Source organism: Melanerpes formicivorus, unplaced genomic scaffold (assembly GCF_026170545.1).
Source record: "Melanerpes formicivorus ecotype bairdi unplaced genomic scaffold, bMelFor1.0.p_v2 SCAF_7, whole genome shotgun sequence".
Lineage (NCBI taxonomy): Eukaryota > Metazoa > Chordata > Aves > Piciformes > Picidae > Melanerpes > Melanerpes formicivorus.
In genome coordinates, this window is record NW_027142359.1 from 5,431,147 (window position 1) to 5,456,302 (window position 25,156).

The window sequence follows — 25,156 nt, forward strand, 5'->3', positions numbered from 1 at the left end:
TTGAGTGGGGTGTAAAACTAGTTCCTTCTTCTGCTCACAGGTTTCTTTTAATGTCTCTTAAATGCAAGTAATCTAAATTGGTCTCCCACAGAATACTGGATTGTGTAATTAGCCATATGCTTCTTGCATTGTTAGGAATGGAAGTGGAGTGTTTATCTCTGACATTGTTAAAGGAGGAGCTGCAGACCTAGATGGAAGATTAATTCAAGGAGATCAGATTTTGTCTGTAAATGGAGAGGATATGAGAAATGCCTCACAAGAGACTGTTGCCACTATACTTAAGGTGAGTACATAATGCATTTTAAGGTATTGAATTGCAGTTACTGATACTATGCAAGGTAATTATCCTGGAGTGCTATTCACACATGAGTAGGACAGCTCAAACTGATTACTGACACAAGAATTTCGTTTGAAGTAACTTTGGGAGATTCACTTAAAATCACTTCTCCATGGATATATAGAAGAGGGATGATATGAAGTAGGAAAACAAAGACCCATGTAGCATTTAGGCATTTATTTGAAAATGCAACTGTGTATTTCATAGGTTAGAAAAATATCTGGAAAGATGAGAGGCATACAAATCAGAACTGAAATAAAATGCCTTTGGCTCTGCTGCACTAACCTGGCAGCTTAATTCCATTTCTGCGAAGCTTTCCTTCTTCCAGCAGTGATTTTGTGCTCTGAAGTGGTACGGTCTGGGAGAAGTTGCTTTTTTTCATGTTGCTGCCTGATTCAGAGGAGAGGGCAGAAGATGACCTGGCTGTGAGTGCCTCATGTGAGCTCATCCATGCAATATCAGCCTGGACCAGGGATGAAAGGCTGTGTGGAGGCAATGCTGCAGACCCATTTCTATGCACCTGGAGGCACGGGCTTTTTCCCTACCATCACCACTAGTGTTTCTCCATATGATTTCTTCCATTCTTGAAGGAAAAAGATAATTATTTCCTTGCTTTTTCCATTTGGGGTTGGTACCTGGCCAAAAGTTTACCTATTTAAGAATTAGAAATTTGGGATACAAGGGTTGAATGCATATGTGTTAAATTCACCCTTTTCTGCAGCATTTTTCCTCTGAAGTGTTTCCCATGAGCTTTGGTGGCAAATGTCTGTTTAAGAGTTGTGAGCTTTATGTTCATTTTTGAGTCCATCTGCACTTTGCCAGTAGGAAAATTCATACTGGCTTCAGCAACCAGGAGAAACCTCCAGAACAAACCTTAATCCAAGGACAGGCACTTTTCATATTGTCTAAATACAAATGTTAATGTTTTGAGCATTCCTTGTGGTTTTCTTCATGGAGCCACGGTGCTGAATATAAACATAATTCTCTCCAGGAGAGCATGAAATATTCTATATCTACTTAAATACTGTATATTTTATTTCTATTTCTTTTCCAAGTGTGCCCAAGGCCTTGTACATCTTGAGCTTGGGAGACTGCGAGTTGGATCATGGCTGTCATCACGGAAAACATCCCAAAACAGTCAGGTTAGTGACAAATTCAGCTGTAGAAAGTGAAGCTGGAAAGCGCAGGGCACGGGAACAGTGCACAGGAAGGCTCAGCCTTCCATAGACACTTACTGCTGAGGATATGGAACAAAATACTTTATCACAACAATTTTCTGTCCTGAACTGCAAAGCAAGTGTCACACTGAAAGGCTGCTTAAGTAGAAGTGCTATTTAACAGATATTTTTTGTTGTTTAAGGAGTGTCTTCCTGACACATACCAAAAAATTATGCAATATCTTTCTCAAGCAATGCTGCCCAGAAATAATTTATTTTTTTTTAGACCTGCAAAAAATGCTGAATGTCTTTTCTGCAGCTGTTTTGTCAATCAAAACAAGTTAATGAAACTGAACTGTATCTTCGCCTATCTTGTGGCAGAACCACATGAGAGCTGCTTTCCTCTCAAAGAAAACACAGAGCAATTTCCTGCTTCACTTGCTTTTTACCTGAAGCGAGGACAACAATTCATTTTTCAATCAGTGCAGAGCTTTTCCCCTCTCCCTGCATCCCTCAAACAGCTCAGACACTGATACTGTTAGTATTAAAGTCTGAGTACTGCAAGGGGAGAAAAACAAGGCAAGATGACTTAGAAAACTTTTCTTAATGGATTTTCCTTCTGAAGACTGACTGCTATGCTGTTATATGTAAGTTGCCAGTGTCCCTGAGAGAGACAAGCTGTGGTTCACAGCCACGCTATTGCTCTGGAGTATTTTTTTTCCCTCTTTGTCCAGGGGCAGCTGTCAGGGACCTGGGAGACATTGCCCACACACCTCCTTCTCATGCTGATGTGTGAGCAGGCAGAGGAGGCTACTCACCAGTGGGATCAGCTACCACAAATCCTAAAGGAAAGGCTTGAGTTTGGAACTGAAGCTGTAGGAGGCTTAGAGGGATGTAAGTTAAAGCAGGAATGCTTTTAAGGAGGTCAGTAAGAGGGGAGGCTTGTCCTTGATGTTGTGCATGAACAACCCAACAAGGGTGCCAAAAACCTAGTCATGCGGTGTGATTTCTTGACTTTTGCAAAGGCCAGCAGTGATCCAGCCTGCTGTTTGGGTGGGTGAGGTGTGAGGAAGGGCTAAAGAGCCCCTAGCCATGTGGGAACAGCTGGGCTAAGCCTGGCTTTAAAAATAGTGACTGAATATAATTAGAGAAACATCTGCACCATATGCAGGAGGCAAAGAGAAATGAATGAGCAGAGGAAAATTATGCTGATTGCTTTAAGTAAAGGCAGCAGTCTTGAGTATCACTGGGGTTTGGTCATTGCTTCCACAACTACCCTAAGCAAGAGCATTGTAACCAAAAGGCAATGGGTAAGAATTATCCACCTGGTTTTATTGTGTAAAAACTCATGGCTGAAAAGGAAGCAACACGCTGTAGTATCTAACATGATTCTGGGTAGAAAATCAAATCAGACGTCATGCCCTTTTCTTTGTAGCAGAGGAGGCTTGTGCAGGAACCTGGTAATGTCTGTATTTCATTTAATGCAAGAGATCTTAATTGCTGTTCTTAACACAGAGTCATTTGAGAGCTTTCCTCTCACTACTTCCGACTTGGTGATTTTTGAAATACTGAATAAATGTTTCTCAGCAAAACACTTCCAAGAGTTTTAAAACTATTGGCAGATAATGCAGCAAATCAGCCTGAATGATTTGCACAACTGCAAGCAATGTTTTAGAAGATTCTGACCAAGAGCAGCCAGAACTTTTGTCCCCAGTTGGCTTTTTTCTTGGTCCATTGCATACCTTTAATGGTAGAAATTGAAGCCTTGTGGTGCAGGACAGTGATTTCTTTCACGCACATTGCAAATTCTGTTAACTGACCCATGAATTGGCAACTCGAGGTGGAAATTGTGCTCTGCCTGTTGTTTGTCACTGACAGCTGCACCCTGGTCAGTTGAGATAAATGCTGCCAGAGCTTTTGATTCGCCGCCTTAATGCATTTAGAGGCAGAAAGGTCTGCTGTGGATGGAGGAGTACAGACCAGATCTTTGTTTTGTATAAAGCAGCTTAGCTGAAAAGGTCTGGCCCTTGGTGAAACCTGTTGTTCAGACACACTTCCTAAATTTATAATGATGTTTCCTTGAGGGGCAGAGTCTGAAGATAAAGCCAGATATGGAGATAGGGAAAAGGGGGGCTGGAAATGGATGGCCAAGCATTAGTAATGTGTACAAGCAGCCATCTTTGGAGGCTTTCCCTTTTGTCAGCTGTACTACACAGGCATCTCATCCTGCACCCAGGGTGTTACTCTGGAAATAAGAGTAGGTTCTTGGTCAGGGTCCGTTTCAGGACCTTGTAATCAGATAGTTCAGGTAAAATAACAGAGCTTGTAGATTATTGCTGTGTAACAAGATGGGGGTAAGTGTTAGCCCACCTTGTGTGAGAAGAGCTGTTAGGTGTCCTGGGTGCTTCATACACACTTGTAGAGGAAGATGTCCACAAGCTTTATCAGCAACCATCATCTCCCCCTCTCATGTTCTGAGACAAAATGGGAATAAGCAAAGGAGTTTAATCTTGCTTTGTTACGGCCTCTAGAGCAGACCTGAACAAATTAGATGTTAGATGTGCACTTAAAGTGTAGTTGTGTAGTACTGTGAACAGTTCTCTGGGTGTTGCCTACAATTCAAGGATAGATTTAAGTAGGTGCTTGTGGAAATGAAGTTTGAATTTGTGTGGTTGATGTGGTATTTCCAGTGGAGTTGGCATGGAGCACAGCTGTGCCCATATGTTGCAGAAACTGGTTCAGGGTTAACATTTGATTATGACTCACAGATTTTGATTTATTTTTGTCTTCAGGCAAACCAACAGAATGTCCATAGCCACTTCCACCCTGCTTTTGCTCCAGTCCTCTCTACCTTACAGAATTTTGTCAGCACAAAAAGATCTTCAGCAGACGTGTCTCAAAGAAACTCAGGTATTCTGTGGGCAGCTGTCAGAATAGCTGTGTGTTGTTTGCTTTATATTTGTGCTGGTTTGAAAGCAAAGCTAATACTTGAGTCTGATTTGCCTACTCAGCTTCCCAGAAGACACAACACTGATGTTTTAAGACCCAAACACTTCCCAACAGATGACACTGGTTTTATATCTGCTAACAGAGCTATGGCTTCTCTATTTAAAGTGCAAAATTCCTCTCCCTTGCTATTCCCTAATGTCCTTGTCAGAGGCTTAGCACAAGCAAGCTTCTCACTTTAGAAATGGATTTCTCAAGGAGTAAAGCTGCCACCACTTCATTTATATCTTTGTTGCTCTTGATCATGTAAAGGGGTGTTCTGTAATAAGAAGGTCTCAATACCCAGTTTGCAGATTTAGCAAGTGCCAAATCCTTACCCTGAAGTAGCGAGTGGAGAAACTCCATGTTTGTGTGCTCTCACCCACCTCAGATGTTGGTCACCTTTGCTCCTGTCATGACAACAGGCAAAAGATGACATTTCTTCTGCCAATTTGCATGCAGTGGAGGAGTCATGGGGTGTTTTGGGCAGCCTTCCTTGTACCATTTTGAAGGCAGCCCTAAGCCCAAACAACCTGACCTGGAATCGTTCCAGAGAAGGGCTATCTCCCGCCTCTCTGGGCAATATGAGCCATCATATTCGGCATCAGTATCACCATCCTCATGGTAAAACATTTCTTCCTTCTATCCTGTCTAAATCTCTTTTAGTTTCAAACCATCCTACCTTGTCCTGTCAGAAGAGTCCCTGCTAAAAAGTCTGTCTCCAGCTTTCTGATCAGCTCCTTTAAGTCCTGAAAGGCCACAAGGAGGTCTAGGACTGATTTAGTTTCGGTTCAGATTGTTCCTTTGAAATGTCTCTGAACCTCTCCCCTTCTTCTGTCCCCTTTATAATAACTTTTAAAAATATTTACTAATATATATTTATATGTTAGACATTTATAATTATATGATATCTATATGTAATACAGATAAATACAGATATAAGATAGATTCATACCATTATATGTATTATAGGTAACTATATATGTACCTTAGGAAGATATAACTATAATTCTGAGGTATAGTATTTAGAGGCCAATGGCTGGATATGTGGCAGCCAGACATCCTGGCTGTCTATTATTTACTAATACAATGCAAATTAGAAGGGGAAATCAATGGAACCTCAGCAGCCTCAGACCCTACCCTCTGTGGCAGGGACACTGAATTATGAACAATAGGGCAGTGTCTAATGGAGTGAAATGCACAGCAGGGCTCTTCTCCACGCCTGCAGCGCACTGCTGTTGAATAGACTGTAGTGAGCGGCAGCTCGGTGGCATCCACCAGCCTGACGGCTTCCAGCCGTATTCAGCTCTGGTATCACACAAACCCTGTCCTCCTCATGTGAGCAGCACTGCCTGTTTTGGCACAGGAAGGCTCTGCTTCTGCTGGGTGATAACTCTGACTAGGCAGCAAGGGACCATTGTCACCTGACGGTGTTATCTCTTAATTATATTATCTCTTAATTACAGAAGCTAATTGTTTGTTTCTTTATTAGTAGGAGCAGATACGGGCCCAAGGACTGTGGAGATAACAAGGGTCAGTGAGTTATTTTCTATCCATTCAAAAAGCTGACACCTTTAACTGAAGTTGTTCATTTTGGTAGAGTTTCTCAGAAGGAAAATTGCATTGTTTATGTTTGCAGTGGGTTGTTGGATGCCTGCCTGTGCTGTGGGAGCTGTGCGTGTGAGGGTGTGCGTGTCTGTCAAACCTGTCTGTTTTCCCCCTGCTCCATAAATCAAACCAGTCATTGCTGTAGCCTGAATGCTGGCAACTACAAGTTGCTCCAATTGAAAATGTTGATTTGATTTGCTTTGTTTTAGGGACCAAATGATGCACTTGGTATCAGTATAGCAGGAGGGAAGGGAAGTCCATTAGGAGATATTCCCATCTTCATTGCTATGATTCAAGCCAGTGGCGTGGCTGCACGTACCCAAAGACTCAGAGTGAGTAAAGAGATCCTCTCAGTGTTTCCTATTTCATCTTCCATGTGACTCACAGAGAAAGAACCTTAAAAACTTCTGTGTGTGCCATCATTTTGATAATGTCTCAGAGACTGCCTCTTTTTATTTTAAAAAAACCCAAACACTGAAGACCAAACCTGCCCTCCTTCTCCCTTTTTAATTTTGTTGCATCTTGGGATAATGGCAGTTGTTGCCCACATTGGAAAAGTGACATTAATGGAAATAATCTAAAAGTCCTTGCAGTGGTCTTTGAGTGTGTGTGTGTTGATGCAGACCCAGGGAGGGCAGCAGCTTTCTCTGTGGAAAGCATAGGCATTTAGGGGACTGCAGAGTGGGCATCATTTAGGGCTCACACCAACTAGAAACCATAATCACAAAATCCCAGCCTGGTGGGAAGTGACCTTCAAAGATCATCTAGATTGGTAGTTGTTTGGATGTTAAGGCCCTGATAAGGAAATGCCAAAGACAGACACGTGTATCAGACCCCTGGGATATTTGGACTTCCAGGGATGACTGTGGGTGAGCACTTACAGTTTTGGAGAGAGTTTTAAGGAATCATTAGTGTTGAAAAGAATTTATTATCAGATAGGTAGGATTGCTTTGGTCCATGAGATTCTTTAGTACCTGCTGCTACGTTCATGCTGAGCCTCTAACAGAATTATACAATAGCACAAAGTGCCAGGGTCAAGACCATTTTATGTGTAATAGGAAGAAATCATCTACATTAATTAGATTAATATCAGAAGAGCAGCTTTCCTGTACTACAGTCAGCCCATGCATACATAGTCGGTTAGAATGAAGTTCTCTGCAGTTATGGACACAGGCGAATGGGCGGGTGAAAATCTCCCTCTGTCTGCTTGGAAGTGGAAATAACAAAATACAGCCCATCTTTGTTTCTCTGATCTCATTGTTTTGTTTTGTTTTGTTTTTTTAATTCCATATTGTACTTGCTCTGAAGAATGGTGAATGATCACTGGCAACAGAGAATTCTTACAAAAGGGATCCTGCAAAAGAGAAGCATGACTCCGCAGTGCCAAGTTCAGGAGGAATTTTTAAGCATTCTTAATTTTAATTTTCCCTAATGCTAGTAATTTTCCATTACTGTTGTACTTTCAGGTTGGAGATCGGATTGTCAGTATTAATGGGCAACCTTTGGATGGGCTGTCTCATGCAGATGCGGTTAATCTACTAAAGAATGCTTATGGGAGCATTATCCTGCAGGTATGGTGATAAATTGAACATGCAGCTGCATGAGGGTAGATAAATGGCATTCAGGAGGGAAATGAAAAAAAAACCCCAACCCTAAGCATCACTGGCAGAAGGCATCACAGAATTGCAGGGTGCTTGCTGATGGGAATTAAGCAGAATGAAAGCAAGAAATCATTTTCATTCAAAAATTCTTTATTGCCATTCATACAGGCTGTGAGCATGATTATAGAAAAGCATAACAAAGAGAACAAAATAACTTGTTGCTACACATGATAAATCAACAAGCTTCCAAGTTTGCCTTTTTTTAATTTAACTAGGAACAAGAAATTATGTGAGAGTGTGTGTGCATGCATGCATGCAACTAGACTGTGACCAAACTGCCCACAGTGTTAATTTCCTTGTTCTTGAAAGGTGAAGAAGAAAGAAATGCTAGCAGCATTTAGTAAAAATGATAGCATCATCATTAAGACAGTGCTGCCTAGAATGGATTATTCCACAGGTAATGAATAATAACACTCCAGAGAGAAAACAGTGTTATCACGGCCCCCTTTATATGCTAGCTAAAAGGAAGGCATGTTCTGCCACTCTGCTTCTAATTGCTGCTTGCCAGTATATTCATCTTCAGCTTATTTTTATGTTTACACAAAGAAATGGGAAGAATGCTTGCCAGAGAGAATTCAAAATGCTTTGCAGAATCATGGCCGCAATTGGAAAACAAGCTTAAGACATACCACTAAAATCTGCTCTGATTTTCTTCATCATCGCAGCACATTGGATTGGAACACATCTTGACAGGCTTTTGCAGGCTTCTTGCTTGCATTGCAACACAAATGTGACTATAAAAACTGGGCAGAAAAACAATTAAAGAAAAAAAGCAAATATTTTTAAAGAGGAAATTAAATTAGAACAAACTTAGTTTTAGACTTGCTTACTGTTTGGTTTGTCTGCCCATGAACTGCTGACCTGTTAAGTGATGAGACAGTTCCAGAGCAGATGGTGTATTTGTGTAGTTCCATTGAAGTTGAAGGAAATACACAGATATAGACCAGCTGAGGATTTTCTGTTAAATTATAGTTATCATATTGTTACTAATGTTGAGTAATTTCACTTCTCGTGTCAACAGTATTCCCTGAATAGAAAATGAATGCTTGCTGCAGAACCCAAAATTGCTAATCTTGAAAGCTGTAATACAGCAAACTCCACCTCATCATGCAGTTAAAAATATTCCTGATGAAGCACACTATCAGTTGGCTGCTCACACAAACAAAGAGGTTCTTCCAGAAATGTCTTGAGTTTGGCAGTTGATGGGGTTTCTTCCATGGTTTTGCTGTCTAGATTCAGAGGGGCTTAATAGTTTTTACAGACAATGTTAAGTTTATTCTGATAGAAGAATCCGTTTTCCTCTGTTAAAGATCTGGCAGGGGCGGGTGGGGTGTTGTATTTTCCTATGGGCAGGGAGTAGTGCTGAAGCCATAAGCATGGTGATGTTGTTGCTGTAAGCAGACCTTAGAGGTGGGCCCAAGCCAACTTCGTGAAGTTCAACAAGGCCAAGCTGAAGGTCCTACACTTGGGTCAAGGCAATGCTAAGCAGATACAGGCTGGGTGAGGAGTGGCTTGAGAGCAGTCACAAGGAGAAGGACTTGGAGGTGTCAGTTGATGGAAAAATTCACCATGAGCCAGCAATGTGTACTTGCAGCCCAGAAGGCAGCCATGTCCTAGGCTGCATCAAAAGAAATGTGATCAGCAGGATGTGGGAGGTGATTCTCCCCTTCTGCTCTTTATCCAGTTCTGGTACCCCCACCATAAGAAAGACACGGAACTGCTGGAGCAGGTCCTGAGGAGGCCAACTAGATGATCAGAGGGCTTAGAGCACCTCCCCTATGGGGACAGGCTGAGGCAGCTGGGGCTCTCCAGCCTGGAGAAGAAAAAGCTGGGAAGGGACTTTTTACAAGGGCTGGCAGTGACAGGACAGGAGGGAATGGATTGAAGCTTAGGGAGTGGAGATTTAGACTGGAGATTAGAAAGAAATTCTTTCTAGTGAGAGTGGTGAAGCACTGGAACAGATTGCCCAGGGAGGTGGTAGATGCCCCCTCCCTGCAAGTGTTCAAGGCCAGCATGGATGAGGCCTTAAACAACCTGGCCTAGTGGGACGTGTTCCTGCCCTTGACAACCCCCAAACCTTTCTATGACTCTATGATTCTGTAGCTACCTTAAAGCATGGTGCTGTGGTTGCCTTACACACTAACCACAGGTACTTCTCCATCACCAGATTGCTTTTTGTTTTTATTAAAACAATCTAAATGGAATAATCCTATCGCTGTGATAATCATGAGTGATGTGTCATTAAGTAATTCTATTTATTATCAGGTTAGACCACTTCATGGCAAACTGCTTTGAAAGGTCAGATAATTGTGTGCAGTGGTGTGGAAAGGCTTATTATCAGTACGTCCTGGGAAGGATGGTTAAAAGAGTTTGCAAATGCTGTTTGCAAATGGGAGATTAGGGTCTCAGGGGAACAATCATCCCTTTCGGCTGTTTTGATGCTTTGGTTTAATTTAATTTCTTTTCTGCAGGTGTAGTAATGAGATAAGGGGAAGCTTTTTTACAAGGTTGTTGAACTCTGATGCGTTCTTACTGCCAACTGAAGTTTTTTGAATATAGATTTATTTTGCCCTCGTTTTATTTCACAACAAAATACAACAAATAGTGGCTGGCACTCTTTCCCCTACCGCAATGGGAAGGAAAACTTAACGGTGTCTTTGCTGGCTGAGCCAGGTGCAGCTGTCTTGTCTGCTGGACCCCTTCATTTTGGGCATCCAAGAACCTGAGTCCTGGGATGCACAATTTGCATGAGAACTAATCTTCCTTCCTGGAAAACCACTACCACCCTCTTGGCTCCAAGTGATTAGAAAGAGGGAAATACTGTGGTGGAAGAATTGTGAGCATTCAGTTAAAACGAGGGATTTATATAATGGATTTTTTTTATACTTTTTTTAATTTCAAAAAGGTAACTTTCCCCTGAGCCATGTGCACAGCTAGGGGTGGAAAAAGTACCTGTCAGTTTTGATAAAATAACGCCATGGATAGCTAGAGGAGATATTGAAAATAAACTTACTGGGCATTTCTTGCTATCTCTGAGCTGAACTCTTGCGCTGTACGGTACACATCAAGAAGAGAATATCTTATCACAAGGAGATGGAGCTAGGGGATAACCACAGCTTGTGGTTGTTAGGAAATCCATGTCCTTTCAGCTGTAAATACTTAAAATCCAAAACACTTCATTGTGATATCCTCATTTTTTCCCCCAGAAATATAAAATTAGTGTGCAATGACAGGTTGAAAAAAAAAGAGCTAGAGAGGGCATTGACACTTGGTATTTAATGAATCCCATTGGAGCTGTGAGCTTTTGTCCTTGCAAGGCTAAACCCTTGTGAACAGCAAACCCCGGGCCTCAAGGTGCAACTAACTGTTTCATCAGGAAGGCCATAGCTGGCTTTGTACACAACCTACACAGCATCAATATAGAATCATAGTCATTTTGATTGGAAGAGAGCTTTAAGATGTCCAGCCATTAACCCAGCACTGACCGGTCACCACTAAACCATGTCCCTCAGCATCATGTTTCCACAACTTTTCAATCCTTCCAGGGATGGGGACTCCACCACTTCCCTGGACAGCCTGTTCTGGGGCTTGACAAATCTTGGTGAAGAAATTACTCCTAATATGCAACTTAAACCTCCCTGATGCAACTTGAGGTGTTTCCTCTTGACTTCTGAAGAAAAGAATGACCCCCACCTCACTTACAACCTCCTTTCAGGGAGCTGTAGAGAGGAAGGTCTTCCCTGAGCCTTCTTTTCTTCTTTGCTATGGTTGCTTTAAAAATCTGAGCAAGTGCTGCTCCAAAAGCTATCAAAATCACAGAATGATAGAAGTTGGAAGAGACCTCTGAAGACCATCTTGTCCAGCCCCCCATTAACACTGTTAATTACTGTGTGGTGGCAATCATGATAGTTTCAAAATAATACATGAGCCAGAACTGGGAGGTTTAAGAATCTGTTTTGGTGAACTCATGCTGGAAATTGCGGAAAAGTTGAACCCAAGGATTAATTTATTCCCTGCTCAGCAAACAAACAAATCCAAGTTATTTCAAGGCCTTTGTCCAATAGTGCTTTGGATCTCTGGATTTTCTTGAAGCTTAAAGTGCTCTCCATGGAAGACCTTTCCTTCCAAGCCCAATGAATGCTACTACTATTTTTTATTGGAAAGCATTGAATTGACAGGACATTGAGGAGAGTAGGACTTGTATTTGGAATTTGCTTGGATAAAACCATCAGCAATTGATTTTCCTAAAGTATCAGCTGTTTTCTACATACTGATTAGCCAACATGTCTTTGGTATTAAGTGAACAGAGAGTATTTCATTGTATCCTTTCTCTTCAGGTTGTGGCTGATACCAACATCAGTGCCATTGCCACCCAGCTGGAGAGCATGTCTGCAGGGTGCAACCTGAACTCTTCTTCTGAGCATCCTTCTGAAGATCCTGAGTAAGTTTGTCCTTAGTTTGCACAGCTGAGGTGATTTTCTACCTGCCATGCAAGGGAAAAGCCTGGGCTGGTGAAGGAAGTCTCTCCCATTGCTTGTCTCTAACTTTCCGTCACCTCCAAAATGAAAACTGTGACCTTCTCCAAGTTGATTATGGACTTGGCTCCATCTTCTCCCAGTGACAGAAAAAACTTGAGTAAATAAGCACAAAATGTGCTTCCAAGCACTAGTTATAGACATTTGCCCCCCAGCTGCCCAAAATTATCTCCTTTTCTAGTGTGTTATGCTGCCATGAGAGTTCTGCCTTGTCTGTTGGCTTCCTTGCCTGAAAGGAGTTACAGTCATAGCAATTTGAAATAATTTGTCATTGGCAGGCTAAGGCAAGAGGTGTTCAAAAGCCTGGTATCAGAGACAAATGTTTCAAAACATGTCCCAAAACTTTGTCTTTAGAATCTTTTTAGCTCTACAATTTGAAAAAGTCTGATTGAAGAATTTTCTACACAGCACTTGTGTATGGTGATGCAAGTTAAGAGATCCAACCCTCCCGTGGCCATGCATCATTCCCCATTGTGTGCTTTTTTAGGCCAGCTTATAACATCCCAGTTATCATTTTGAAATTCATTTGATCTTCATTCTGGTTCATTAGCATCATTATGTTCTTCATATTCATTCTTTGATTCATTCTATTTATTTTAAGAAGCTGAGATGCAAGTTGCTGCCCTGCCTCAGGGGGGTTGGGGTATAGAAGTTAAGCTTTTTATGCTGCATTCTCTAGTCTTACAATGTGAGATGCTGGGTTTGTTGCTGCTCTCAAAGGAGAATTGCTTATTTCTCAAAAGGATTTTAACTTTCATTTCAAAAGAGTGAGGAAATTTGAATGTGAAAATATGAAGCAGAATTAGGTTTATGTGTACCTTCTGTCCTAAAGAAATGCCTAGATACTGGTTATCACAGTCTGCACCTTTATACAGGTGGAAGGTGCCAAGCAGCTTTTGTCCACAGTAATTCATTCTAAATATGTAGAAATTACTACTTTTTTTTTTCTCTTCGAATTTGAGGTGGATATAGGGCTGAGCAGTCTGAATTCCACCAAAATTCTTCTTCTGTTCAATGTAGACAAAAATGATCCAAAGTTCTTCCTCTGTTCAATGCAGGCAATAAGATATCTTCCAAAATTCTTTCCCTGCTCAATGTAGACAATAAAAATCTTCCAAAATTCTTCCTCTGCTCAGTGTAGACAATAAAAAAAATCTTCCAAAATTGTTTCTCTGTTCAATGTAGACATAAAAGCCCCTGAAGAGCCATTCAGGCTCTCAGTGGTGCACCAAGTAGAGGGGGTCTCTGGAGTTAGCCTGGGGTTATGATGCATGGGGAGGTAGGTCAAATATTGTTGGCCAACAGCCTGCAGTAGAGCTGAGACTATAAACATGCGGGTTCCTAGCTGCACCCTATTAGATTCATTCCTCTCAAGCCATGAAATAAACTCATGCTGCAAGGAAATTGTTGCAGTTGCCACTTGTGCAAACTGAGGATGACAGCATGGCCACTGAGGAAGCAAACTCTCCTTTAGGCACGTGCAGCGACTGCAGATGAGGAGAGCCTCACTCACTGCGGCAGAGATAAGTGCTCTTGTTGAGCTCTTGTTAAAAACAAGGCCTTTCCAAGTGAGGAGTTGATGTACACAGAGCAGTGTTTGAATTGGGGCTATACAGGAGTGTGTTGCAGTGCCAGGGCAAGAGTCATGGTTTGTGACTGTATGAAAACCTTCTTGATAGATCAGTGTCTCTGTAAGTGCTCCTGCTGTGTTCCCCAGAGACAGACCTTGCTATTCTAAGTGATATTTGTTGTGTTTTCAGAGCACCTCAGCCTAAGATTATTACTTTGGAGAAAGGCTCTGATGGACTGGGATTTAGTATTGTAGGGGGGTATGGAAGTCCCCATGGAGACCTGCCCATTTATGTCAAGACTATATTTGCCAAGGTATCTTTCTTTTTTTGTTGTTGTTGTTGTTTTCTCCCTTTTCCTGTGTTATCTTTAAAGCTAAGATTTGGCTTGGATAATAGATGATGTAGTAGAAAGTAAAATGTACTGTCTAAGTACATTTGATGTGTCTAAGATCTCACAGCTGGCTTCTCAGTTTATATTTCATATTACTGATGGCTGAAACAAGATACACTATCTCAGCAAAATTGTTCTCTGTGCTTGGGAAATTTGATTTTGTACATTAAAATACTTATTAAAGCAGTTTTATATCTGTACATATCAGAGTGCCTTTCAGGAGGAATGCAGACATCACTTTTCCCACTGTACAGGAGAGGAGGTAGTTGCAGAGATGCTGTATCTTGGTGGAAAAGCAGCATTAAGCTCCTGTGTCCAGATAGTCACCTCAATGGGGAAACCCAACAAAAACACCATACTTGGTGGCTCAAAATTGAATTGGCTTACGCGTCAGTCCTGGCTCCAGTTGTTCTCCCTTGCTTCCAGCTTCTCTCTCATGCCTCTCCACGAGTGCTCCGTCCTCATGTGCTGGAGGTGCTCATGGCATGGCTGTCTCAGTCCATCTCCAACCCCAGCTTCAGGTCAGGAGAGGACTTGAGGGTCCCAGCTAGCTACAGCAGCAGCTCTGTCCGCCAAGGCTGAGGAAGAAATGTAGCACAGCCCAGCCTCGTGGCAGACAGTCCCAGAATGGCCACTGGTGTGAAGGAAGAAGTGCTCCTTTTCCCACCCATCCCCTTGCTCAGTGTGAGCCAGCAAGATGCATCAGACATGGCCACCTGAAGACAGTTCTGGAAATGGGAGGGGGTGGGGAGGAAGTGGGAATTAGGGATGTTTTCCACAAAGCAACTTTGAAGTCAGTCACACGCAGTTGCTTGTTCTGTGCCTACTTGCTGCCACTTCTGTCAGCACTTCCAGCAGTGTAGGTAACATAATTAAGACCACTTCATCTGAAGATTGAGTAGAAGTCCTGTCTCCTCTGCTTGCTGTGCTCAAATCACAAGTATCTGGTCTTTTTACAATTTTCAATTATTAACATGGTGAGACTTTGTGTCATTAAACTGATGCCTAGATTTGCAAGTTTCTAGATGTAAGCAGAGCTGAGAAATCCTAAATTGAAGCTTGAAAACACTGCAGTCACTGGTGGGGCCATGGAGGGCAGAAATTAACGCCATGAGCAGGCCTCTGGGCAGAGCAGGGCGCAGGATTTGGGTTAAAGAGCCACACTGAGGCCTCTGCAGAAGAACATCCGTTTCTAAAGCTCTGTGGGAGCTTCTCAGGGCCTTCAGTGGAGCCCAGCTCCTTCTGGGGCTTGGGGCAGTACCCAGGCTGTTCTGCTGCATGAGCTCCATGTCCCTCTTCTCCCCATACTTTAGCCCATTTCTGAACACTGTCTGTGGAGTACACTTCAGTGCTGCTTTAACAATCCTCTCCATAATCCCAAAAGCCAGAACCAGCCTTCACACCACATTTTTTTCAGAGACAAGCCAATTCACCTCTTCCAGGGGTGCATCACCCACCTACGCTGCCCCAGACCATGAGGGGTTGGGTCAGCAAGCTGAGTGATGGGCAACAGTCCAAGCAGTGCGGGAGGCTTCATCACTGTCATTTCCCATGTCCCCTCCCAGTCAGGGTAGGATTTCCAGCACCACATCCCTCCTCATTTCACCCATCAGCATGACAAGAGGTGGGAGGGCTCCGTGCCTCTGGCCACTAACGAATGGCTCTGCCCTTTGCAGGGAGCAGCTGCGGACGATGGCAGACTGAAGCGTGGTGACCAGATCCTGGCAGTGAATGGGGAAGCTTTGGAAGGGGTCACCCACGAGCAAGCTGTGGCCATTCTGAAGCGCCAGAAAGGAACTGTAACATTAACAGTGTTGTCCTGAATGTGGTTATTTTAGAACATCAGCAGAGCTCTAATAACACCCTGCAGCCCTCAGCAGGATGTAAAGCAAAGCCCGGCAAAACCGAATCAGTGTTCACCGCATTGCCAGAAAGGGTAGCGCGCATCTCCAGCTTCATTTAAGCCTCCCTCACTTATCAACCCTTTCTTCCCACCCTCCCCTATGTCTGGTGGCTTTTGAGGTATCACTGGACGAGTTTAATGAGGAGACTTCAAAGAACAAGGTCCTCTTTGACTGTATTTAGACAGCAGTTTATCCACACTAGGTCTGAACCCCACTTGCAGCTGCTGAACCTGCAATCAGTTCACACACAAAACAGAATTCCGATCGTCAACTGATCTCATCTGATGAGCAGAAATAAATGCCGAGTGACTTGTCATCTCACTCATGATTTACTTATGCTAATTGTCCTTTCAAGTATGCCAGAAAACATTAGCAATGTAATTAAATTACCACTGTTCCAAATGATGAAATATCAAATTCTCCTCTGGGAAATTATTTGTGCTCGGCACAGTAAGTCTGATAGTCAAATGTGAGCTTCTCATGTTTATCTCTTTGGGTAGGTCTATGGAAGTTAGTCAGAGGTAATTACTGTGATGTGTCAATTTGCTGCCTTTAGCGTGAAAAATAAACTAGGGGAGAGGGAAATGTGTGGGGTGGTGTGTGGTTGTTTTTTTTAGGCTTCTAAAGTATTTGAGCCTTTTCAGATCTTTAAGCAGCATGAACAACAACCTATCTCATTCTATTCTAATTATATTTTTAAAGAAGAAGAAATGTGTTGATATATGCCAGGCATGTTGCATACAAAGGCAGTTGTTGTTGTGCCAAGCTGCAGCATAATTGTTCATCCTGAAACTTTAATGAAGACAAAAAGTTAGCTCCAGCAGCATGATCCCATAATTCTAGTAATGATGGTGAGCAGTCCCTCTGCAGCCTGTCTTTAAGGCTTGATGAAGTTAATCCAAACCAGCAAACCGTTTCACATTTCCAAGACTCTCCCTAGTATCAGATAGTGCAGGAAGAGGCTTTCATGGATCACAGAGGATGATTCTCTCTTGAGGCTGCTGTTCAAATTTGGATAATACCAGTCAGTGGGGAGGTGATCGCTGCAGCAGATGATGTCCTCCTGGGGCTGGATGCCATGCCCATCCCTTTGAGGGCAGAGGTTCTTCATGTCCCTTCAGCAAGTCAGGACAGCTCAGCTGAAGCCCCAAACTATTTCTTTTGGTTTGAGCTCAGCTAGGTGAAAGTGTGCTGAAGCCCATGAGGATCATTCCCAAGGCCTATTGCACTTTGCACAGTGGAGGTGGGATGCAGGAAGGTTCAACCCAAAGTTAGCAACTCAGGCCGTGTTGCAGCCATTCCTGCAGTGATTATATGACTGTGGCCTTAGTGATTTAGCAAATTAATTTGGCAGGCAGATTAATGGCGGTGCAAGTCGTTGAGGTTTAATCTTCCTATCCAGAGGAGCAGTAGGGTTTCAGAGGAAGCAGCCCACTCTGATTTGGACTATTTGGTATAATATATAATGATGATGTGGCTGGGAGAAATGAAAAGTGGGCAGGGTTCAAAATTGGCTGGCTCATTTTCAGTGGAAAAAAAATCCCTGGAATGAAATGAAAAGAAGATTCAAAATCTGTGGTACAATAACTGAATAAATCTGTAGTATAATAAATGGGTAGCACAGGATTTGTGTGTTAAAGGTAGTGCTGTTTGGTATGGCTTAGCTAGAGGTGGGTATGCCCCCACTTTCCATGAAGTGAGATGAACTACACCAAAGCAAGCAAGGTGTGACTAGCTCTCATGGAAATAGGTTTCTTAATTTAATTGAAAAGTTTTCTTTAGGTAATCACAAAGTGCATTTAGCCTGCTGGAACCATTGGTGGGTATTCCATTACCAGTGCCTGGAAACGACTTCACATTTTCAGTGGATTCCCACTACACTGTTTGATCTGCCAAGCGAAATGTCTATGGAACCTCAATTGTAGAAGCCCAGGAATTTGTCCAAAGGTAGCAAATTGGAGATTCCTTAACTGCCTTTGGTTGCAGAAATATCCAAGGTATGAGAATCACAGAATCAACAAGGTTGGAAGAGACCTCCAAGATCGTCAAGTCCAACTGATCACCCAACCCTAACTAATTAACTAGACCATGGCACTAGTGCCTCATCCAGGCCTTTCTTAAACACCTCCAGGGACATTGACCCCACCACCTCCCTGGGCAGCCCATTCCAGTGGGCAATCATTCTTTATATGAGGGACTTCTTTCTAAGATCAAGCCTAAACTTCCCCCTATGTAGCTTGAGAGTCTGTCCTCTTGTTCTGGTGCTGGTTGCCTGGGAGAAGAGACCAACCCCCACCTGGCTACAACCACCCTTCAGGGAGTTGTAGAGAACAATGAGGTCTCCCCTGAGCCTCCTCTTCTCCAGGCTAAACAACACCAGTTCCCTCAGAAGTTAAATGCAGGTAGATGAAATCTGAAGAGGCATCCTCTGGAATTCCTGAACAAAACATGATTGCTCTGCTGATGTTTCTATAACCATTGCATTCCTACTTTAAGATGCTGCCACATTTAATCTACACAGTTTTACATGGCTCTTTATTAGCCTGTTGTGCATACTCTGTTCATATTCATTGAGTACAATTTATGGGCTGGGATATTTTGCACTTCTCCATTGCTCATAATGAGAGAGAGAGAGAGAACATTTTCTTGCTTCTTGTAATTTGCACTTTGTGTGTTGAATATATTACTGCCAAAAAAAATAATAATAAAAAGTATTGTAACTAATTGATAAACCAGTGCCCGTGCAGGGAAGCGTGTGCTGTATGTACAGGACCACAGAGCTAAACCTGCGTCACGCTTGCCTGGGCTGAGGTGTTCTGGTTTGTTTAAAACTTTGATTTCTGCGCAAGGGAAAAAGCAATGAAACCTCCTGACTGTATGTTTATGTATATCAGTAAAATCAAACATTTTATGACCTCAAAGATTCTGAATAAAGCTTGGTTGCATAAGTAGTTGTGGGTTTATTGATTTGGGTTCTTCTGTTTGAAGGCGCTGTTAACATCTGTTGCATGAGATGTGTTCTTTCATTTGACAAGTTCAGGTCAAGGGAGATTCTCCTCACCTTCTACTCTGCCCTGGCGAGACCACATCTGGGGCTCGCTTAGTTCAAGAGGCACGGGGATATACTGGAGAGTGTGCAACAGAAGCTGTGAGGGTGATGAAGGGATTGGAACATCTGTCTGATGAGGAAAGGCTGAGAGACCTGGGGCTGTTTAGTCTGGACTGGAAAAGACCGAGAGTGGATCTTAATAATGTTTATAAAGATTGAAGGGTGGATGTCAGGAAGGTGGGGCCCAGTTCTTCTCAGTGGTGTCCTGAGTTGTAGCAAGGGGCAATGGATACAAACTGGAACACAGGAAGTTCCACCTCAGCGTGAGGAGAAACTTCTTTACTGTGAAGGCAATGGAGCACTGGAACAGGCTGTCCAGAGAAGTTGTAGAGTCTCCTCTAGAGACTTTCAAGACACATCTGGATGCATTCCTGTGTGACCTGCCTTCAGTGATCCTGCTTTGGCAGAGTGGTTGGACTTGAGAGAGTGCCTTAGAACCCCTGGCATTCTGTGATTCTCTGATCTGCTGTTCCAAGCAGGGCTTGTGTTGCCCTTCTTGAGCAGGAGCAGCCGTTGTTGTAGGAGTGGTGGAAGCCTTAGTGACAGCCAACTGTGGTGAGAGCCAGCTGAGGCTCTGCGTCTAGGGAACAGGACTGCTCCCACATAAGGCAGTCACAGGGAGCCATCCCATGCACCACTGCTCTCCATCAGAAAGCTCCAGCTGCCCAGTGAGCTGGCTCCAGACAGGTAAGTAGGTTGTAATCGGAATGAGACACAAAGGATTTGGTGCATGGACAGCAAAACCAAGAGATGAAGGTGCCAAGTGATCCTTCTTGTGCCAGAAGGAATCAAAATCAACCAGAAGGATGCTTGTAGGAGGAGCATCTATACCATAGGTGTCTTGCAGCCCTTTAGATGTGCCACTCACCACCATTTCAATGCACACACAGGTGGGAAGAGTTCTCCTGCCTTGGTTTGAGGACTCAGTTGTCAGAGCCTTTTCTTTTAGAAGGGCCATGTGCTGTTAACTGTCCCTCCATCAGATTCCTCACCTGCAGAGACATGGAATAACCTGCAGTTTGCAGTGGCAACATCAAGGACATCACCAGGAGCCATCTTAGGGCTGTTGGCATTTCTTGACGAACTCTACAAGGAAAAGGGCAAGTTACACATATGTTTAGACCTCTTCTAAAGGCTGAGCCTGAGATGCTTGAAGTTTTTGTGCCCTCCTCACCATGTGAGCTTCCCAGAGAACTGAAGTCTGTCCCACCATGATCTCTGCTGCCAAGCTTTAGAAGCATCCTGGGAGGGTGCTCAGGCAATGATGAGAGCCATGGCAGTGGAGGGTGGGTCAGTGTGGACAGCAAGTAAGTTTGGAGAGATGAGTGGCCTCTGTCACATTGTGCTGCTGCATAAGGAATCCCCATAATGCCTCTAAATTCCCTGAAATCAGATGGTGATTACCAGCCTGGAACTATGACATCTAGAGAGCGTGTTGAGGTAATACGATTATGGCGAGATGGAGCAGTTAATGTACCTTCACCTGCAAGAACTGGAATGAGTTCATTCAACGGTACACATGTATAAAACATTAGTTTTTACAGTTGTGCTGAGCACTGATACATAATTCTATTATCATCTCTCCCCACGGTTTCACACTTCTACATCCATAATTTAGCTGTATTTACATTCTGCTTAAACACCCTCTCACGGCCGTTGTTTTTCCTCTTAGCAGCAATGGACATTTTGTTCTCTAACGTGCAATCCTGCAACAGTTGGACCTTGTAGGATGGCAACAAATCCCAGAGATCCATGTTCTACAGCATCCCAAATGGAAAAGGAACAAGGATCACCATGGCTGCGGGTCCAGAGGTGTAGGACAAGGATGTTTTCGGATAGCTTTGGAAGGTTATGGGGAAGATTTGCCTTTGCTCAAATTAGAGAAGGCTATGTTTAGTCTGTGACTCGGAAAAGAATGTAAATATCTTGTAACTGAAGGAGAGAAACTAGACAGAATTTGGTTGGATGTGTTAAAATACTGGTTTGTTATTTTGATCTATTGTATGCCTAAACTGCACACATGCCATTAGAAAATAACCAATTAAGATGTGACACGTGCCTTCGATAGACTGTATAACTTTGCTGTATAATGTGATAAACTCCTGCCTGATTACATCTTGTCCTGGAAGCTTTGCTCGGGGTGGTCGAACATCTATACAGCAACACAGAGGGTCACAAAGATGATCAGAGGGCTGGGGCATATCTCCTATGAGGACAGGGTGAGAGAGTTGGGGTTGTTCAGCCAGGAGAAGAGAAGGCTCTGGGGAGACCTTGTAGCTACATTTCAGTATCTGAAGGGGACCTGCAGAAAGGCTGGGGAGGGACTGTTTTAGAAGGCCGTGTAGTGATAGGACAAGGGGCAATGGTTTGAAAATAGAGCAGGACAGATTTAGGTTGGACTACAGGAGGAAGTCCTTCACTATGAGGTTGGTGAAATATTGGAACAGGTTGCCCAGAGGTGTCATGGAGGCTCCATCCCTGGAAACATTCAAGAAAAAATGTGATGGGGCCCTGATCTAATTGACATTCCTACTCACTGCAGAGGGTTGTACAAGATGACCTTTAAGGGTCCCTTTGAACCTGATGCATTCTATGATTCTATGACTTCTTCAGCCTTGTCCCAGTGGGCTTCTAGGTCCCTGCTGGTTTCACAAGGCTTGTAGGATTGAAGAGGAGTCTGTTCCCAGTTCCTGCACAAAAAGGATAATCTGCAATTGCAGCACAAACCCCTCTTTATTCCTGTCTGTCAGCCCCCGCTCTAGGTTCTGTGCCTCTGTAACTGCTCCATTAAAATTAAAAACCACATCCTAATCGAGGTAATTGTACCAATTAAGAGCATGTTTACATGGAGTTATTCTACTGTGTTCCCATCCAGGATGCCCTAGGCAGGAAGCAGATCTGCTGAGATCAACTTTTCCTTTCCATTGCATCCTAGGAAAAGGATTTTCTCTCCAGAAATTACATGACACTGCAGTAATGTTTGTAAACTCACCAGTGAGATGCCAAAGGAAGGGGTGAGCCAAAGATAAATAGGTCCTCAAAGGCCTCATTTTCCTGAAGAAAATATATTTTATGGGAAGGCATTTGAATGGGGATCACAGAACCATAAAATGGTTTGGGTTGCAAGGGACCTTTAAAGGTCTTCTTGTCCAGCCCCTGCACACTGAGCAGAGATGTCTGCAACTAGGTCAGTCTGCTCAGAGCCTGGTCCAACCTGACCTGGACTAGTAGGTGCCCCCATCTAACACCTTGGGCAAGTGTCTCACCACCCTCAGTCCAGAGGGTTCCCCAGAGTCCAGGCTGGACTCAGCAACAGACAGGAATGGGATTCAGTAACTGATTACAGAAGCTCATGGATTGGCATCAAACATAAAACAGACAGTCCTTCTGAGGTCCCAGCCATTGAAGAAGAGGCTTAATCCTTGTGATCCCTCAGCTTTATACTGAATATGACTTACATGGAATGGAATCCCTTGTTGGTCAGCTTTGGGTCACCTGCAATGTCCCCTCCCCAGTGCAAATGCAGCTGTTTCACTTACTGCATCCCAGTGTGACACGCAAGCTGTGGCAGTGCCCTCGGTCTGCACAGGAGCAAGTCCAAGGCAGAGCCTTTCTGCAGCCCAGCCATTGGCAGTGCCTCTCTCCATCATATTCTCACTGCTAGAAGCAGACAGCAGCTGTGAAAACCTGTCCTTAACTGCAGAAAGCGCCTCACTGAGGAGAGACTGAGCTGGGAGGTAAAACCACTGAACAGAATTGGTTCTGTTGTAGCTCAAACCAGGACATGGCAGTAGGTGGTCTCTGGTTTTTGGGTGACACCTGGGACTCATTGGTGTGGGCAGCTGGTTCTTGTCTCCTCCACGGCTTGAGCTCAGCCTGACAGAGCTTCAAAACTATTCTTACCTTGCAGATCCAAGAGCCTTTGCTTCACTTATTGTGTTTCTGTCACCTTTCTCAAAATAAACCTTTTACCTAGAAACATCTGCCCTTAGAAACATAATATTCCCTGTGAGCTAGCAAGAAATCATTTACAACTTTTGTTCTCATTTTCATCCCACCCAGCAGGATACAGGGGAAACCCTCACACTTGGCTGCCATCAGATGATGGCACCAGCACTGGACCAGGGGATGTCACCACTGCTGGACCGGGACCAGGACCTGCCATGGCTTCACCAAACCCCTACAGCCACCAGCCAGGGAAAGCTGCGCAGGCACCAGCGGTGGTGGAGCCCCGGCTCCAGGCCTTGCTCTCCCACCGCTTTTTCTGCCGAAATGGCACTAGATGGAGCAATTGACAAAATATTGCGTTTCTGCTGCCTTCAGCCAGGGCCTGTTGTCCCTGCCAGAGGGGCTGTCCCAAGGGATGCTCTGAGATACTTCATCCTCTCAGCCCAGATCTGAAAAAACACACTCCCAAACTTCTGAGCTGGCTTTTCCCCCTGTGAAGAGATGGGTGCTACAAACTGGAGGAGATGCTTGGATACCACACTGAGAGATTTCCAGGAAATTAAATCATAGCCCATCTCTCCCCTCGTAATAATGATCTTCCATCTTGGACAAAAGCAATGCCAAGTGACCTTTCCACTCTGAGCTGTGGGGGTAGGGCAGGATGCTAGGGGTCAGTTTGACCCCAAAGCAGAGATGCTGTTGATGTGCTCCTGCGGCAGCTCATTCCTCTGCGGCAAATAAATCTGCCTTTGCTGCTGGGACATTCATCTCTATTAAGAATATTAAATTTTGCTGATTGTTACTGAGCTGACACTGTCCAAGCCACCAACAGAGCAGCTCCTGGGTGATAAAATGAGAGGTGATGCACAAGACTGGAGGAGGAAACAGAGAGGAGAATTAATTGTGCTTCATGCCCTGTCTTTTGACTCAAACCCAGGGAAGCTGCCCATTGTCGGTTTTGCCTCTCCCCCAGCGTTAATTCTCAAGAGCTCATCCCAGCACCCACTCATCATCCACTGTGCAGAGGCACTGGGCAGGAGCTGCCCACAGATGTTCAAGGAGCTGAGCCAAGGCACATCCACACCACCTGGAACAGCTGCTAATTTAATCAACTGTGGAGGATGTGGTCACCAGTTGCATGGGACTCTGTGTGTACAGCAGGCTTGAGGTCATCTGCGCTCTCCTTGCACTTTGAATATGTCCACAGCCTCATTTAGGAGGTTGGTAGCTTTTCCTCAACCCTGTTGTCTCCACTCTCCACACCTGTGTGCCCTTGGGGCTTCTGGCCCCACTTCATCCCTGCTAGAGGGAGCAGGATCATAGAATCATAGATTCATTGAATGGTTTGGGTTACAAGGGACCTTTAAGGGTTGTCCAACCCCTCTGTGTTAGCAGGGGCTTTCTCAACTGGAGCGGGTACTGTGTCTCTGGGCACTCTGGGCCAGTGTCTCACCATCCTCACGTAAAACATTTCTTCCTTAGATCTAGTCTAAATCTCCCTCCTCTAGTTTTAAGCCATCAATTTTTGTCCCATCCCAATAGGCCCTGATAAAAAGTCTGTCTCCGTCTTTCTTATTGCACCCTTTAAGTCCTGAAATGCCACCAGAAGGTCTTCCTGGAGCCTCCTCTTCTCCAGACTGAACCCCAACTCTCTCTGCCTGGCCTCACAGCAGAGGGGCTTCAGCCCTCCCATCATTGCAGTGGCCTCCTCTGGCACCCCTCCAATAGGTCCATGTCTCTGCTGTGCTGAGGACTCCAGAGCTGGCCCCAGCACTGCAGGTGGGGTCTCAGCAGAGCAGAGGGGCAGAATCCCCTCTCTCCACCTGCTGCCCATGCTGCTGGGGATCAGTCCAGGATACTGCTTTCTTCTAGCCTGTGAGCACATGTTGCTGGATCATGTCCAGCTTTCACCCCAAATTCCTTCTCCACAGGGCTGCTCTCAGTTCCATC

At 44.1% G+C, this 25,156-nt stretch overlaps 1 protein-coding gene across 7 annotated transcripts in view; it reads left to right on the forward strand.

The window, feature by feature from the left end:
• PATJ (PATJ crumbs cell polarity complex component) overlaps window positions 1–19,100 on the forward strand; it is a 169,536-nt gene extending 150,436 nt beyond the window's left edge. For 4 of the 7 annotated variants that reach the window (XM_068140752.1, XM_068140751.1, XM_068140755.1 and 1 more), the window contains 9 exons: window positions 136–283; window positions 1,393–1,479; window positions 4,287–4,404; window positions 5,972–6,012; window positions 6,297–6,419; window positions 7,554–7,658; window positions 12,086–12,189; window positions 14,044–14,167; window positions 15,922–19,100. In XM_068140752.1, coding sequence (XP_067996853.1) covers window positions 136–283; window positions 1,393–1,479; window positions 4,287–4,404; window positions 5,972–6,012; window positions 6,297–6,419; window positions 7,554–7,658; window positions 12,086–12,189; window positions 14,044–14,167; window positions 15,922–16,068 — 997 coding nt within the window. In that variant the 3' untranslated portion in view covers window positions 16,069–19,100. The remainder of the gene's footprint in view (window positions 1–135; window positions 284–1,392; window positions 1,480–4,286; window positions 4,405–5,971; window positions 6,013–6,296; window positions 6,420–7,553; window positions 7,659–12,085; window positions 12,190–14,043; window positions 14,168–15,921) is intronic. The other 3 variants (XM_068140754.1, XM_068140756.1, XM_068140757.1) reach the window with 3 other exon arrangements.
• Window positions 19,101–25,156: the final 6,056 nt, after the last annotated feature.